Here is a 16,910-nt window from a genome sequence, read left to right as displayed (position 1 = left end):
TCTAAAGTAAATTCAGACACAATTCAATTAAATACGCAAATTTCACTGATAAATTTATTATTTCTGGCTGTTTAATGTATATAACAATTTCTTTTGGTAATGGTATCAACAAGCAATCCCTTGACCATCTTGCCATCTAATTTTTTAGTAAAAATACCTAATAGAACTCGAGATATAGAATAACTTTTAAGCCATGAATATTCGCACGCATTAATTTATCGTACGCAATTCACTGTAAAATTTATTATTTCTGGCTGTGTAATGATTATAACAACTTCTTTTCCCAATGATGTCGACAAGCACTCCTTTGACCATGTTGCCACCTAATTTTTTAGTGAAGGTAGGTAATAGAATTCAAGGTACAGAATAACTTGTAAACCATGAACATTCTCACGGTATTTCATGTCGTGCGACACGAAAAAGCATAAGATGAGGTGACTGAAATGGTCTATTCTTACATCTCGTCTGTGATATTAGTTCCACAATATTAGTTCCGACCGATACGGTAGGATGTGACACAAAAATAGAGCCTCTAGAGCTTCTAGAGATTGATTATCTCTGCTACGATCCAGTGTGCTGTTTTACCTACAAATACAGATTTGAATAATTCGTAATACTTCTTTTAAATAGTAGCTATTAAATCATCGTTTAAACAAATCCTGCATCGAGAGTGAATTTCATGTTTACGAGTGTGTGATAGTTTAATGTTCGATAGAGAATAGTTATCTATCAATTCGTGTAGTTGTTCCTTCAACGAGCCTTAAAAGGAATTCAATTTAGAGTCGCAAGCGACGTGTGTTGTAGCAATAGCGCCATCTACGTTGCGAAAGAAGGTTCTCGCAGTTTTTTCTGAAACTCTATTATGAATGGTATATTCCATTTCCTCCAAGTCCGAAGCTATTATCTGATTTGCTACGAACAATTCACGTCTATCCGTTTAACCAATAAAGGAGAGCTCCAACGGAAAACGAGCACAGAAAATATATTCTGAATGTTGTAGATGGAAGCGCCATCTGCAAAACTATAATTCCTTGTAATTGTGCTTTGCTGTAGAGTTGAAGTAACGTTATTCTCGAAGAAATTGTGTCCGATCGTTTTAACAGTGATTTAGAATGGTAATTAATTGATTTTGATATTCTAGTGTGCATACTAAATGGGTACCGTATTAGTATCATCAGAAATTTATATAATTACTCGTAAACTTTCATCGCCCGGTTTCGTATCTGAAGGTGTGACAAATGGCGCACGTGTGTCATTAATCGGACTTTTTTCATTTCTTATATTGATTTCAAACACCAAACGATTATTTTCTGAAAGTCACGGATTCATTACATTCGTGGTTATTAATTTATCGATTTCATGTATGGTTAGGTTAAATATGAACTTTTACATAAAGTAAACTTTGTTAAGGGACAATGCGTCTAGAAACGTTTTGAATGCACGCTATGAATCAATGTACACGCTGAATTTTCATTTGAAGTATATTAATGATCAATTTTAATGTTGTTACGCAGGTGTCCTTGAATCCTGTTAGGATCCTCAAGAATGAGGCGGAGGAAGAAAAGGCAGAAATTGCCAGGCTAAGTTTATTCGTGGGAGCAATCGCTCTCGGTGATTTGGTCAAATCCACGCTTGGACCAAAAGGTATGGATAAGATATTGGTGGCGCACGGTCGATCTGCGGGACAGGTACAAGTCACCAATGATGGAGCAACCATTCTCAAAAGCGTGGGTGTGGACAACCCAGCTGCCAAAATTCTGGTTGATATGTCTCGCGTACAAGACGACGAATTTGGCGATGGGACTACATCTGTAACAGTCCTTGGTTTGTATATTATTAACACATTGATTACCAATGAGCCCCACATAGTCACCGGTACTTGTTGAAAGTTTACGTTTTCGTATTGGAATTGTCAGTAGCATCCTTTGAGTGGACTTTGTGTGTGTGGCACCGAAAATTAAAAAGTAGTATATTATTGAAGTGTTGCCTCTTAGCAGTAGTGTTCAAGCTAAAGAAGCTTTGGTATCAAACGTTCACCCAGCCAGATCCAGTTAAATAAAATGCCTTAATTCTTATTTCAGCTTCCGAATTGTTAAGGGAGGCAGAGAAATTAATCGATCAGAAGATTCATCCGCAAACTATCATTTCTGGCTGGAGGAAAGCCACTGAGGCAGCTCGAGAAGCTTTATCCAGCATCGCGGTAGACTATTCTAATTCTCAGCATCATGTACGTTTTCACGAGGAGTTACTGAATATCGCGCGTACAACTCTGAGCTCGAAAATTTTGGCTCAACACAAAGAACACTTCGGCTATCTCGCATTGGAAGCTGTGCTGAGTCTCAAGGGATCAGGCAATTTGTCGGCCATCCAAATAATCAAAAAGCGTGGAGGATCTCTGGCGAAGTCTGATCTAGTTAATGGATTTTTGTTGGACAAAAAACCAGGAATGCACCAACCACCAAAAATGGTCGATGCTAAGATACTCATAGCCAACACACCTATGGACACGGATAAAATCAAAGTGCGTTGAGATGGCACAAATACAAGCCTACGATAATGAGACTTTTTGATGGGTTGCAACTAACATGCGTACTTGTTTACAGGTATTTGGATCCAGGGTTCGAGTTGATTCAATGGCGAAAATCGCAGAATTGGAGGCAGCAGAGAAAGAGAAGATGAAGGTAATTATACTGGATGAGTCACTTAACTGTACCACCTATATTTATTGGTAACCTACTTATTGTATCAAAAGATGTTTTAAACAAAAGTTGTTAGACATTAACTAGTAAATACTATGTAATAATTAGTATTTTTATATTTCACTTTTTAATCGAGACAAAAGGGCGATCTTAATTTTTTGTTTCATAACGTGTAATATTTAAATGTGCAATTTGAAAGAGTAATCGAGTATTAAGGTATATGGGGTGAATACTCTCTCGATTCACATATTTAAATATCCCATATTATAATACAATTTATTTGATATGAAGGAACTTCTGTTTAAAATTTTTTCTTATGCAACGAGCAGGTTATGAGTAATCTCAGGTGGTACAGTTTAGTACTCCAGTACTGCTCAAAATAGTTTTAACATTACTAATAATTACATAACAATTATGTTTAATTTAGGACAAAGTTGACAAGATCTTAAAGCACGGCTGCAACGTGTTCATCAACAGACAATTAATTTACAATTACCCTGAACAATTGTTTGCCGATGCTGGTATTATGGCGATCGAACATGCCGACTTCGACGGTATTGAGAGATTAGCTCTGGTTACTGGCGGAGAAATTGTTAGCACTTTCGATAGCCCTGAAACGGTACAGCTTGGACATTGTGGTCTCATCGAACAGGTACGTCTTTAAATTGCCTTATTATGATGGGCCGATTTTAAAGTGCCATTTTTCCAGGTAATGATAGGCGAAGATACGCTGCTGAAATTCTCCAATGTTGCTTTGGGAGAAGCTTGTACGATAGTGATAAGAGGCGCCACGCAACAAATTCTTGACGAGGCAGAGAGATCTTTGCACGATGCTTTGTGCGTGTTAACGGCCACCATTCGCGATTCTAAAATCGTTTATGGTGGAGGATGCAGCGAGATGGCAATGGCTTGCGCCGTGATGAAAGCAGCGGCTAAAACTAGTGGGAAAGAAGCGATCGCGATGGAATCGTTTGCTCGAGCTTTACAACAATTACCAACCGTTATTGCCGACAATGCTGGTTACGATTCAGCTCAACTAGTTAGCAAACTCCGGGCTCTGCATAATTCCGGCGAGAAGACAATGGGTCTCGGTAAGTTTGTATCTTAGAATCCTGTAAACCTAGTGTTAAACTATAGAACGATAAGTGAAAATATGATTTCTTATAGATATGGAGAAAGGACAAGTCGGGTGCATGAAACGACTAGGCATCACCGAATCCTGGATCGTGAAGAGGCAAGTTTTACTTAGCGCGGCGGAAGCAGCGGAAATGATTTTACGCGTGGATGATATTTTACGAGCAGCGCCCAGAAAACGCGTCAAGGACACTGGACGTTGTTAATCGTGCAAACGTAATAATTTTTCTTCATTGCTTTAATCTTGTTTGCACCGCTTATTCGTGACATTAATTTTCTAATCAGATGGTCGAAAACTTGATTTCAAGTATCATCCACTACGTCAATAAATATCTAGATTAATTGTGCATTTATGAATATCAATATGCTGATTCTTCGAGTTTTTTCAAATAATGTATGTTGTTGTCATTTTATACCGCGTGAAATCTTTGTAACGCTGGTTGGATAAAGTACGTAGAGGGATTCGTAAAACAATGAGGACGACTTGTGATCATCATTTTTTTATAACAATACAACAGGTTTAACATCAATAAATGCTTTAACCTACGTAGCGTTTATTTCACTAACCTCTGCACTGGCGACGTATCTTATAAAAAATTAAAAATATTTAATCGGTAGTTATTAAAAACTGCATTCATAGAAAATATGGAATTACAAAGATCTAAAAATTACTGTCTTTAATCTGTAACGCATTATTGTTGTTTTTTTTTTTGTGGACAACTATAGATATTATCATTGATTGTTATTTCACGTTAATACGAATTCTAAATGGAAAATAATTTAAATGAATCTAACCGTTCGAAATACTGTCACGAATCTTGTCATGTGCAAAATATTATTATGCAAGTAGCCACATAAATATTTGAAGTGGCACCACGTATCTAACACGCGATTTACATGAAACGGTGAAATGCATTTTTTTAAATGCTTTCGGGCATATTGTTCAACAAAGGGACCTACTAATAAGCCGACAAATGCAGTCTACAGTTATGTGCAACGAAAGAGCAATTTGTTGCTTTTAATATGCAAATCGCAATTTTGGATCGTATCCAAGTTTGTCGAGGTTCGGATTGCAAGCGAAATTAATCATTGGCGGTGGACCACACATAAGTACGAGAGTATCAGACGATGGCGGGAACATGTGTTTTTCTATCATTTCTGCATTTATGTGTCCTGTACTGTAGGCCCAATTTTCGCCACTGGTATCCAGCGTATACCAGACCTTCAATTTATCCGGATGGTCCTTCGCGATTTCGTCTAACTCATTTCGCAACAATATGTCTTTTTCTGTTTGATTCGCAAAGAGCAAGGAACATTGAGTCTCGTCTGTGGTGTCTTTTACTATAGCACGAATCAATTGCAGCATTGGTGTGATTCCTGTACCACCAGCTAGCATTACGACCTGCGAAATTATTTATTTTTAATTTATATTTATATCTTGAACTTTATGAACATTAGAGGTGTGTGCGAAGCCCGAAATGTCGGGTCGGAACGGGTCAAAAATTTTAGGATTTTCAGATATGTCGGGATTCCCGAGAATTTTCGGGTTCTCGCACACCTCTAATGAACATGAAATACATTAGCGTAACTTTGTTACCTTTTTAACGTTATATTCTGCGGGTGGGTCTTTCCTCAAAATTTTTATGGAAAACTTCCCATGTCCCTTATAGACAAGTCTACCAGATGGTCCCCTAAAATCTACTGTCTCCCCAATTTTCAGATTCTCCAAAAACTGAGACAACTTTCCTCCCTCGGGAAATTTCGGGTGCACACTTTTGAAGTACACCTTGAAACAAATTTTTGTTTAGTATCAAAATTGTAGAATTTGTAAATGATCGGTTGCTATCTCTCTACTCACTTTAATCACAAGATCTACAAAACCATGATCATCATCACTGGAGACAGGCGTATAAGAACGTATAACAACTTCACCGTCAATCTTTGCTGTTAAATGTACATGTTGACCAATTGGCAGTCCTAGAATATGATCTGGCGTTGGCAAGCCAAATCTAAACTTTCTTGTATCGTGGCTTATTATCTCTTTTTCAACTAGTGGTAGACTATATTTAACAACTGGATCAACCAGTAGATGAGGAGATTTCTTTTTCTTGTCATTGCTCCAACATTTATAGAATTTCACCGCTAATCCTATTGCTACTATAGTTCCTACAGCAGCTAATGCTGGCAGCACCTAAGAAAACAATAAATTTTTCAATTGATAACAAAAAAGAATCTCTAAATACGTTACAAAATAAATATAGTATAAATCTAATCAGCTTCAATCGTGTAACGTTCTTGTGAAATTTATTGTCACTTTATGATTTACTATCATATGATTATTGTAGCTGCACCTTTGACCTAAGATACATGGCTCTATCTGCAATAATATTCTAAACAAGTTGCTTAGAACTTCAAATATCAATAACAGGTGTAAAATGAAAATTTGTTTTCTTAGAATTGTCGTATAAAATCACGAATTCCAAGATGAAGTGGGACATCAATTTTCATTGAAATTAGAATAGCAAAATGTGTGTGTCAATTTTCAAGTACTATCGGGGTCTCTTTCGCAACGTAGCTGTCTCGTGTGAACATTCAAAGAATGCAAGAAAAGTACAGTATAATGTTAAATAATAATACATTCGTCTGCGACTTAGAAAAGAGGTTAATCATAGACACAACGTAAGAATCTCATTAATCGAATTTGCAAAGACAACAATCACTTGTATCGACGATTAATTGAAAAACAATGCCTGGTATGGTTTCGTATTTAGCTGTCTTTTTTCCGTAATTCTAATTGACTCACCAGCATTCGCAGGTTTGGCATCGTTGATCGGATAGCACGTGTTTAGGATATTCGCGAAAGAATGCTGACAACGGGGCTAAGGTCGCAATCGTACGATGGATAAGTGAGTATGTGTAAGTAAAAAAAGAAATACTTCGCGGAAAGAATGATCAACACTCCCGACTGTAAGCGATTTGTTGAGGAAGATAAAAGCAGAAACGGTTGCCGGCTTGGAAATAATTTTTCTGCACACCTCCCGAGAAATCACCGGTTTCTACATGGGGTCAGACAGAAGACACTACCCTTTAAAATAGATTATACTTCCCTCGATCTGAGAACGGTTCTACTATTCCAGAGTATTTATAGCTATATTACCGGCAGTATTACGCACGCGGGATAAATGTGTTCTGTGCAAATTTTGAACAATTCAAATCTTACGCATTCTTACGTAATTATATGGGCAAATAAATTTTTAGAAACTGGTATAATTCACCAGACATTAACTTACAATTTCGTCTTGATTTTAATACTTATTTTTACCAAATTGGTAAATGGAAATCAATTTAAATAAAAGTTTAAATCTCATCTGTATACACATTAAATAATTACTATCAACGTAAATTTGAATAGACCCGCGGAGGCCTCAATCAATTGTATTATATTATGTACATTGTAATTCACCCAGTGTAGGTGCGTCTATGGGAGCGCACACAGTCAATCAAATGTGTAATAACTGGTTAACCTGTTAGCTACTTGTTAACCTTTGTACAATTCCAAAACTAATAATGAAAATATTTTATAGAATGTACCCTGATTATTTTAGCGCAACAAATAGATCTACAGTAAAGCTTTATTTGGTTCTCACCGATAAATATAATTTGATGGTTTAAATAGTGTCAATATATTTGGTCGTTTACCAAAATTGTTTCGTGAATTGAACTTTTAGATTGTTCAATGCATTTTCATTACACGGAAACAATCAAAATTTCATTTCCGGTGGTCGAAGCAATTAATCGATAGCCATCGAATTACATTCTACATAGTTTCACATAATTATAAGGTCGACCTGTGGATCCATTGTTAAACGCGTAACATTAGTGAATAAATTTGTATAAATTCAGGTTTGCCGTCGGCCTTCCGTTTCCCACCTAATTGATGAGATGTGTATTTACACTTTGTTGGACAAAAATCAATCGAAATTACTTAATGGACCATTGTTTCAAGAGTGAATTTTTAGACACCCGGTACAACTGTTTATGTTATCGCTAGTGTTTTAAAATTATATAAGACACATATATCGCTTCTTTTATTACGGAATAATAACGTTTATATACTTCAATGAATACAGATAAATAGGCAATAAAATTACTTCGATTCGTCATTGTAAAAATATACGCACGTGTAAGTCTGAGGATGCTGTGTTGCTTGTCGGTGTAGACATAATCGACACTATAATATTTATATACGGTTATTTTTACAATAATTGGGGACTTGCCACTAGATAACCACCTGTTACCTTGCTTGATTCAAAAAGGTTTAATACTACTAATATTAAAACGTTCAATGCTCCGGATCTTACGCTACGCCTTATTTAACATCACAGAAAAATTTTTCGACGAGCACACGGATTCAAATCTACTGCCTAACTGGACGATGATTTGCTTGACATTTTACTATCGGGTGACAAGGACGTCAGAGAGACACACGTAATCTTTCCTTCCATTGACCAACAATTTTTGTGTTTAGACCGAACGCACAATATTGCGAATATTATAGAACATTACAATATACAAAATCAATTTTCAAATTTAAAAAGAAATTTACGGTTATTATAAATTAATTTCTATTTAACGTAATTTTTCAATGCGGCATTATCGAAATAAAGAATTGGGTACAAAAATAGTAATAAATCATACACAATCTCTCTGATAACAGAAAATTGATAAAATTAGTCAAGAATTTTTATGACAGACTTGACGATTACATTACATTACATTACATTACATTACATTACATTACATTACATTATACAATACATGAGCTCTGACAATATATATTTATGTAAATACATTATATTTTAAACCTTGAAAGGCCTGGAAAATTACAGCTGACGCGTATGTTAAATTACAGCTGAAACAGGAAATATGGTGAAAGGAAAAATAGTGTAAATAATTTATGCTGATGTGAATATTTGTAAAACCGAACGATGTATTTGATGATTCTTGATATAACGTTTATTATTACCACTTATTACATATTTACGCGCTTACATAATATAGCCTCTCTAACGTCGCGTTTGGCGATTTCTCTGGCGTCACGTTTTCTAACCCCCACCAGAGAGGAAATGAGTGCTCATGCTCGGGGTTTTGGTGTCCCCACTTTTCTGCATCTTTTAAGCCTGGAACAGAACCTGCATCATCTTTTTAGCCTGGAACAGAACCTGCATCAACTTTTTAGCCTGGATAAGAACCCACATAGAAGAGCCTCTTTTAATATAGAAGTAGCATCCACTCTGGCATTAGTAGGAATTCGCTGCTAATGATGCAGGTAAAATGAGACTTTGTCTTTGATTGCGGGAGCAGCACTATCACAATAACGAGTCATTAGCCAATCAGGATAAAGACAATTTTGCTCTAACACCCTTAACATCGCGCAAAGTCTCCTGAATCGCGAGACGTTAGAGAGGTAAAACTGTATGTACTCTTCTTCATAGCAAGCACCATCTTCAGATTGTCACTGTCAATACATATGTCCTAAACTGGGCAACGATGGTAGAGGTTAGGTATACGAAGTGTTGATGTAAACAGATCGGCGAGTTTGCAATATGATTATATAGTTCTACGGTCACGTTTTGCCTCATGATTTTTGATGCATTTAATTTTACACTCCAATGGCAGTTGTGCATCGTGTATTATTTACATGGTTTTACCTCTTAGTATTTCTGGCCCTACTTAATATGAAACTTGAACAGAAAATACAATGGAACTGGTTCATAGTTTTCATCCCAATGTGGTTTTTTGACCTCGTTCTGCTCGGTAACGGAGTTTTCTTTATAATTTCCCATTGTAAGAATGGGCGTGTTCGTAATGTATATTGCGAAGTAAGTTGCATGTCAATAAATAAATTGAAAGCAGAACATGAACTATTTACTTGACATATTTATTCAGTTTCATCAAGAAGTAACTTATTATTAAATATTTGCTATCGTTTGTGTAATTTGCTTTTGAAGCTTTTACAAAAACAAAAACACTTCTAATCATTGTGTACAATTTATATCAAATAATTGCAATAGTTTGTATATAGATGAAAGAACACTTTCATTAACAAGAATGAATGTAATAAATTTAGTTTGTTAATTGATATAGTATACTCTGTTATGAATACATAATTTATAAATGCATAAATATCCTTCGAGTGCAGCATGTAAAGTCAAAAGTTTAAGCAATTTAATACAAATGATTCTGATGAATCTGGATGTCAGTTACATTTTATGAAAGTTGAATATAGTTTCCTTTTAGGTATGGTACACAACAGCTGTATTTTTGAAATTAAGTGTTGAGATTTTGATATGTGTCAAATTGGAAGTACCTCATTGGTTCCTACCAGCGAAAGTTGTCCTGGCGCCGTTTTGGATTCTTCTTTCGACATTGGCAGTTTACGTATTTGTTCAGTTGATACAGATACATCGGTTTTGATGGGGACCCAATTCTAGTTGACTCAGCCAGTGAATGATTACAAATTTATCTTACTCCATTTAAACTTAATTTTATATTGCCATTAGTTGTGTAAGTTGTATTCATAATACTATATATCTTTGGTAAAGCTAATTTATATATTGTCTATGTCTCTGATAAATAGATGAACTATTTTGATTATAAAACTAACATTCAAGACTGCTTGATTAATTACTTATACAGATATACTTGAAAATAAAAGAATAACACATTGTTACATTTTGTATCTGGAATATGTATGTTATGTAATGATAAAAGGATTGAATGTATACAAATATCGCCTTGATACTGGGTTTTACCTTACATATCAATGTTTGATCAGCAGTCAAACTATATAGGATAGTTACAGATGGTATGGTAGTCACAAGATGCCAGTCTGGCTTACTATAAATACACTATTGCACAAGGATGAATAGGACAAAGATATAAATAAGTAACTCTGAGGCAGTTTCATTATCAAAGCTTTTCTCACTAGTTCCTAAGACTGTCTTCCTTTGCAAACAGTGTTTCTAATGCTTAACAGTAATTTCTGATAAGTGCATTTAGGTATTGTAGTACAAAAACAGTGAGGGGTCGTTCAGATATATATATATGTTCTCAGTTATGCAATATGGTTCATTGACAAGTGACTGCTGTCTGCATTCTTCGTAGAGTAATTGTTCTAGCAACCATCTGTCACGCTTACTGTTCTATGATACAGAATTTTTTACCTTAAAGGTGACTGGAATTAGAATATAATTGTTGTACAATATGACACGCTAACAGCACCAAACACATTGCCAGTATAGTTGACGGTAGAACAAGTTTAGTCGTGCAATCCTAAAGTACTTACATTTTCCACAAGATACTAAGTTTCTTTAATATAATACTCGCGTGAAAATAAAAATATTTAAAGCGTAAAGTGTGTGGCTGTACATGTCGCATTTAGAAGTGTATACAGAAGTAACATGCAACAGGTAGAAAAATCAAGAATTATAAAATAAAAGTCTTGTCTGATGTCTATTAACGTCATAAATCTTGTTAGATATTTACATTATTAACTTTTCAACTGGTATGATTTTCTTTTTCAGATGAACGTAATATTTTCCTCGTTAATTTTTTTACTACTTTTATTACCAAAACATGGAATTGTCAGCGGCACAATTACGGTCACGGAAGTTCCAGCCGGCCACTTAGCTGAACTTCCGTGTTTAAGCAGCGATGATCATCATCGTTTTATGTTCTGGCAACTTACTGATGACAAACAGATTATTGGACCTGGAAATTCTATGGACGAACATAAATACAACTATGAGGTGCTAACCGGAACGCTTTATATTAGGGTAAGCAACAATTCCAATTAACTCTAGCTTTATAGGGCACGTTTTAATATTCTTAATTTACTTCTTTGCTACATATTATTAAAAAAATGGCTAAAAATTTGGGTAGACACATTCTCGTTATTTTTATAAAATAATGTAAAATTGTCACTTTTAGTGCTTCATAAAGCTAGTGCTAACAAGTTCATGTAAGCATACTCTGTTCGAAAAGTAATTTTCAAGTTTAATGAATTCTTCTTAAACAGGGTGTATCAACAGCTGAATCAGGTTTTTACAAATGCATTTCAAAAGGTATATACGACCATTCTTCCTTCAACATTCATGTTGTTGAATTAGTTGTTAAGAAAGATTGGGAAGATGTTTGGGAAAACGACTTCGAGGTACACTCAAATATTTCAAAACCAATAGAAGCAAGTATGTAGTGTAAAGTCACTACTTTAAATGACTTCTTTTTTTGTAGACAAACTTGTTACGAGGCATGGCTGCTGTTATGGTAGTAGTTGTTGCCATAGCAGTTGTTCTTTTCATCATCACGAAAAGAAGACAAACTCGCAGATTTTTCGGTATGTATTATGATTGAATATAGCGAACTGACTCAGTAAAATTATTATTGCTAACAGATTTGGAGGATTCGAGAGAAAATTCCCCTGCAAAGTACACACCAAGTACCAGCGCTCGTCCTAATGTGCCAATACCAATATCAGAAGAAGGTGGCTTTGACAATTCAGCTCTTGATGTCGACTTCCCAAGAGTGTTTAAACAACTGCAGAAATGAACAGCAATTTAGTGATACAGTATTACCTTAGAGCAGAATGCTACAGAGCGCTAACAAGGGAATACTGTCCACGTTGTACAAAACAACTTTTTTTATAGTAGTTTATAACGTATTATATAAAAAAAAAAATACACGAAGACATAATCTCTTCATGTACGAATGCATCGAACTTTTCATTGTGCTATCGAAAAGAGCAAGGCACGAATCTCTTAAAGACATAATTGTAATTAACATCTTTTAGATTAAAGTTACTGTATATTGTTGTATATTATACATATAAATAATTAAATTGTTTACACAAATTCCGTGATTTCACAAATTAATATTTTAACAAGTGTAAGAAAATAATATCAATTTTATTCGAACTAGGAGACATACTGCTTTCATTGAGAAGTACTTGGTGTTGCTTCGTGCGTGGCATTTAACATACTGTCGTTAGCTCCATCTTCTTCGTCTTCTTCATCTTCCTCTTCTTCCGGCTCGACTTCAGTTTCTAACAATCTTATTTTTCTATTGCTTTCGCTCAAAACAGCAGCCACTTTCCGAGCCCCGCTGACTGCTAGTCGCCTAACAGAAATGCCTTGAAATGGCCGTGGCCAATTATTGCTTATGAGATCGGACAGGCTAATTGGATTCTTATCTTGATTGCCAAAAATTCGAGAATGGTTGAGTGGTAATTGTACTAGAAACGACGCTTGGCTATGTTTGTTGAGGACTAACAGACTGAGATACTCTTGCGTGTAGAACTGTAGATCCACTATAGTACCATCCATGTAAGTTTTCGAATACGGTTCTGAAATAAATTATGCTTCGTTATAAAAGTAAAATATTTTACACACGTTCATAATCGGACTGTGGATTCTATGCATTTATGGCAAAAATGAGACGTTGCAATTGAAAACAGGACAAACATTACGAGAATTTAGGAGCCTCCACTATTTTCAACCTTTTAAAGTCATTAAAGAACTTTTTATTTGGCTTCTATTTGTAGTAATTGATCTAGACAATTTTTATTTCGCATAAAGATCCGCAGTCTATGTATAGTGCGTCAACGTACCCGTTCGATGATCCACGTCTATCGTGCCCAATCTAAAGTTGAGCGAAATCGGCTCCGTAGATGAAGACTCAACTTTGAATAATCGTAATATCTTGTGATCAATGTCGCAAGTCGCTACCAACAAGCCATAATTGCTTGTTGCGATTTGAGAAGACGTGAACGCTATTGACGGCGCCAATGGGATAGTCGAGGTAGTGAAATGATCGACCAAGCCTTGATAAGCCTCTCCGAAGACGTTATGTATAGCGGTAATCAATTTCGCATGAGACTGCAGTAATGAGAAATTAAGATCTTGTTTCACGATCAGTGGGTGATCGCGAAGGCAATGATTTTCGTCGAGCATAGCTGCCCATTCGCTTCCCTCGGGAGTTAAACACGTCTGCAGATTCTCGCGTCGTAAATATTGACCTAATTTTTCTAAATTCACTCCTTTTCTGCCGCCAACACCTGGCTCAGTCTTATCGAAGCCACGCAAAAATTCGGCTATAAACGTTAACTCTTGTTGACTAACTCGACTCACTTCGGACGGTATTCTTTCGTCTGTTAGTCTCAAAATGACCACGTACAACCATCTGAAGAACGCTTTGTAGTCTCTCATACTGTGGTCTATTACTTGCTGTATTTCTGACGACTTTGCTAGGAAAGCTTCCGATGCATGAAGAGCATTTGTTATGATACTTTCATCCGTTAGTCCCAATAGTTCATAGGGACCGCCTAGTCTCACCATACCTCTCATTTCAGCCAATTGATACACCAATGCCATCCCAACGCTGGTTAAGTTTTTTAAGACTAATTTCTGTAACATAATTCACTTTTTATTGTAATTTTTGGAGGTGTGCGAGAATGGTCACCTTTAATCATTTTTAATCAATAATTTCTATGTTTTGTACCTGAATATTACTGTAGCACATTTCAATGCTATGTCCCAGCTTTTTCAATCCCTTTTCAGTGAGATCTCGCAACAGAAAATTTTCCAAATTTTGCGTTGGTATGCCAATCATTAACAGTTCCAAAAAATCAGCTGCAACCCCGCCAGGTGGATTTGTTTCAGCGTATCGTGCTAGCTTTTCGTCCATCTCTAACAGAATCGTTTCCCATGCTTCAGAGATGGCCATTAACGTGCGCGAAAGATAGTCCATCAAGTATTCTATGTTAGCTTGAGCTTGTGCTACCTCACATTGAAATAGAAACTTTGTAGAGTGTTTGTTACATTTGGTGATACAATAATAAACTATATTATGCAAAGAACCTTTAAGAATGCTATGTTCTGCTCCAGCAGTGGACACCATAATCTGTTCACTTTAATGCCACTGTTGTCTTTCCATGTAATCCACATTGGTTTGTACGATCCACCACTAATTTCTAATACTCGACCATGACCCACTGTAATTGTGCCACAGTAGAACATTCCAAATACAAACATCGTAACGTTTCCATCATCTAAACCAAGCTATGAAAAATGAGAGAATAAAATGAGAAAGTGGAGTGAGAAAATAGAATATAAGAATATTATTATAAGAGAAATTGTAAAGCCGGAAGGCCGTTTGAAGCCGAAAGGCAAGAACTAAATACAAGTAAATAAATAATAAATAGTAGCCATTTTTCCACTGTTTTCTAAGATTAATGCAATTTCAAATAAACTTACAAAAAGTATATCTAAGGTTTGGAATAAGGATTCCTTGCGCTCAGGTTCCTGACCGAAGCTTCTATTTAAACTTGGTAAAGGCGGGAGATATTCTCCAGTTGGTAGCATATTTGCTTTGTTTCCACTTGACGAACTATCATTTACCAGATTCATGAGAGGCAACCACGTTATGCATGTAATCTCGTTATGGAAACTCAGTTTTGTTTTATGTATAATGTTCTTGTTTTCAATATCCACAAGGCACACAATTTTGGAGTTCTCGTAGGAAACAGCTAGAAGTTTGCCGTCTGGTCTCCATGCTAAGTTAACTATGGTATCGGTTTCTTCTAGAGGACTTAGTAGCCATACTCTCTGCCATGTTAATCTATGAAGAGTAACTTCTCCTAAAATGATTTTATTAGAGGGTCAAACGATTTGATACGATCGGGAAATATATTTGAGATTCAAAAGGTGTTTGTTACAATAAGTAATATTCGTTATTGAATACATGACATTTGAATTGTTTGAAGAACTAACCTTTCACGTTCGCAATTGCCAGAAGATCCATTTTTGGCGACCATTGCATTTTGGTTACTTCAGCTGGAAGCTGTCGCTCCTCTAACTGTCTCATGCTGCCTGCCATTCTTTCTGTTTTTATGAAACTTTAAAGCACAGAAGCATCTCAATAGAGATGGTAATTTTTAGGTTATGTTTCCCTGTAGCGTCGTGCTTTTCACATATGCATGCAAGTATCTATGGAGTATACATACTCATAAATATGTATACATGTAAATACAGTACTAACAACTATACACGCATCATATCAATTATATGTTGAAAAACTACTTCGAAATTACAACGAAAATATTTTCAAATCAAGTAAATTGTTAATTTCGAATGATTAGGTTTATTTTCGGCACTTTCCACTCTTCATTTCTGTTTATTACTGCTATCGATGAAATTAACGTATTTTTAAGAAACGTAGTATTTTGAATGAATGGTTTTCTTGAACTCGACAAATTTATGCGGAATGCAGAAGGAATGCGACGCTCAAATAAATTGCCTAACCGCAGCCAGAAACAATTCTGTGAATATCGAAGCAGGAGACTACAAATTAAAAATAAACGCCGTTGCTGGCATTTTAGATTGAACGGAATGAATCGAAATTGCATTAATATAAAAATATAGAAACATATTTGAATGTTTTATGTATATCAGACACAACAAATTTTATATTCAATAGTACATACACATGTAACGTATACATGGGGGAAAGGTGGATAGTCCTGGACAGTTAAATGAAACATAAAAAAAAATAATGAATTATAATCCAATCGTTTTACAGAATATGAACGTAAGAATATGAACATTGTCTTCAACCACTCAAGAGTAAACTTGTAGCCCTGGACATAATTTTCTTTGCTACTTTGTTTAACATTCAGAAACAACATGTCCGAACATTGTTCACGCGTTCAATCTCCTAATCTCGGTGTTCTAGAATGAACAGTGGCTGTATTCATCTATTTTTGTTATAGCTGATCAAAAATATTGTTCAAAATTAGGGCCACTGAAGGAACCGTCCTTTGAGGTGCCTGAAAATGCTGAAATGAAAATAAAGGCTATAGCCGGTTTTGGGGGCCAAATCGGCCCTGGAAGGGATTTTATTCCAATTTGCGCCATTCGATAGCCTACCAAAAAAGATACCTTTCAGCCAAGTTTTAGCCCTATAGCTCATCTGTAAGGGTAGTTACAGAGGAAAAACGAAAATCCAGTTTTTGGCTCATTT

The 16,910-nt window shown here is 35.7% G+C and overlaps 4 protein-coding genes across 8 annotated transcripts; 2 read left to right on the top strand and 2 right to left on the bottom strand.

Annotated features, from left to right (window-relative positions):
* Positions 1-958: 958 nt before the first annotated feature.
* On the top strand, positions 959-4,379 carry Cct2 (chaperonin containing TCP1 subunit 2). Its single transcript, XM_076790823.1, has 7 exons — positions 959-1,115; positions 1,515-1,824; positions 2,082-2,521; positions 2,604-2,681; positions 3,127-3,351; positions 3,409-3,790; positions 3,867-4,379. Exons 1-7 carry the CDS (start codon positions 1,113-1,115, stop codon positions 4,037-4,039), a joined length of 1,611 nt encoding a protein of 536 aa, XP_076646938.1. The 5' UTR covers positions 959-1,112; the 3' UTR covers positions 4,040-4,379.
* On the bottom strand, positions 4,315-8,283 carry LOC143355734 (NADH-cytochrome b5 reductase 3). 3 transcript variants are annotated; one of them, XM_076790825.1, is made up of 5 exons: positions 8,132-8,283; positions 8,015-8,064; positions 5,692-6,024; positions 5,431-5,619; positions 4,315-5,235 (listed from the first exon to the last, which is right to left on the bottom strand). In XM_076790825.1, the coding sequence occupies exons 2-5, from the start codon at positions 8,054-8,056 to the stop codon at positions 4,852-4,854; spliced, it is 948 nt and encodes a 315-aa protein (XP_076646940.1). In that variant the 5' UTR covers positions 8,057-8,064; positions 8,132-8,283; the 3' UTR covers positions 4,315-4,851. The 3 variants fall into 3 exon arrangements, with proteins under 3 accessions (XP_076646940.1, XP_076646939.1, XP_076646941.1); XM_076790824.1 differs by having other exon boundaries at positions 8,015-8,281; XM_076790826.1 differs by lacking the exons at positions 8,015-8,064; positions 8,132-8,283 and adding an exon at positions 6,637-6,950.
* Positions 8,284-10,268: 1,985 nt separating this feature from the next.
* On the top strand, positions 10,269-12,745 carry LOC143355732 (uncharacterized). Of its 3 annotated transcripts, none has more exons than XM_076790822.1 (5): positions 10,269-10,400; positions 11,420-11,671; positions 11,914-12,048; positions 12,129-12,231; positions 12,289-12,745. In XM_076790822.1, exons 2-5 carry the CDS (start codon positions 11,420-11,422, stop codon positions 12,441-12,443), a joined length of 645 nt encoding a protein of 214 aa, XP_076646937.1. In that variant the 5' UTR covers positions 10,269-10,400; the 3' UTR covers positions 12,444-12,745. The 3 variants fall into 3 exon arrangements, with proteins under 3 accessions (XP_076646937.1, XP_076646935.1, XP_076646936.1); XM_076790820.1 differs by lacking the exon at positions 10,269-10,400 and adding an exon at positions 10,439-11,305; XM_076790821.1 differs by lacking the exon at positions 10,269-10,400 and adding an exon at positions 10,444-11,066.
* On the bottom strand, positions 12,679-15,893 carry Apc4 (anaphase-promoting complex subunit 4). The gene is made up of 6 exons (XM_076790819.1): positions 15,662-15,893; positions 15,146-15,528; positions 14,750-14,950; positions 14,391-14,672; positions 13,501-14,296; positions 12,679-13,236 (listed from the first exon to the last, which is right to left on the bottom strand). Exons 1-6 carry the CDS (start codon positions 15,765-15,767, stop codon positions 12,827-12,829), a joined length of 2,178 nt encoding a protein of 725 aa, XP_076646934.1. The 5' UTR covers positions 15,768-15,893; the 3' UTR covers positions 12,679-12,826.
* Positions 15,894-16,910: the final 1,017 nt, after the last annotated feature.

This window comes from Halictus rubicundus, chromosome 7, assembly GCF_050948215.1.
Source record: "Halictus rubicundus isolate RS-2024b chromosome 7, iyHalRubi1_principal, whole genome shotgun sequence".
In the NCBI taxonomy this organism is placed as follows: Eukaryota; Metazoa; Arthropoda; class Insecta; order Hymenoptera; family Halictidae; genus Halictus; species Halictus rubicundus.
Note: the sequence above shows the minus strand (reverse complement) of the source record. Positions and strands in the feature narration are given on the sequence as shown.

Bases quoted from the DNA above. Each gene is read 5' to 3' on its own strand.
- Cct2 (XM_076790823.1), top strand. The intron at 3,352-3,408 runs GTACGTCTTTAA...CCATTTTTCCAG, and splicing joins ATTGTGGTCTCATCGAACAG to GTAATGATAGGCGAAGATAC. The intron at 3,791-3,866 runs GTAAGTTTGTAT...GATTTCTTATAG, and splicing joins CGAGAAGACAATGGGTCTCG to ATATGGAGAAAGGACAAGTC.
- Apc4 (XM_076790819.1), bottom strand. From the start codon at position 15,767: ATGGCAGGCAGCATGAGACAGTTAGAGGAGCGACAGCTTCCAGCTGAA. The intron at 14,951-15,145 runs GTAAGTTTATTT...CATTTTTCATAG, and splicing joins AAACCTTAGATATACTTTTT to CTTGGTTTAGATGATGGAAA. The intron at 14,673-14,749 runs GTTCTTTGCATA...TTTCAATGTGAG, and splicing joins AGAACATAGCATTCTTAAAG to GTAGCACAAGCTCAAGCTAA.
- LOC143355732 (XM_076790820.1), top strand. The intron at 11,672-11,913 runs GTAAGCAACAAT...CTTCTTAAACAG, and splicing joins CCGGAACGCTTTATATTAGG to GGTGTATCAACAGCTGAATC. The intron at 12,049-12,128 runs GTACACTCAAAT...CTTTTTTTGTAG, and splicing joins TTTGGGAAAACGACTTCGAG to ACAAACTTGTTACGAGGCAT.
- LOC143355734 (XM_076790825.1), bottom strand. From the start codon at position 8,056: ATGTCTACACCGACAAGCAACACAGCATCCTCAGACTTACAC. The intron at 5,620-5,691 runs GTGAGTAGAGAG...ATTTGTTTCAAG, and splicing joins TTGTAGATCTTGTGATTAAA to GTGTACTTCAAAAGTGTGCA. The intron at 5,236-5,430 runs GTAACAAAGTTA...ATAATTTCGCAG, and splicing joins CAGAATATAACGTTAAAAAG to GTCGTAATGCTAGCTGGTGG.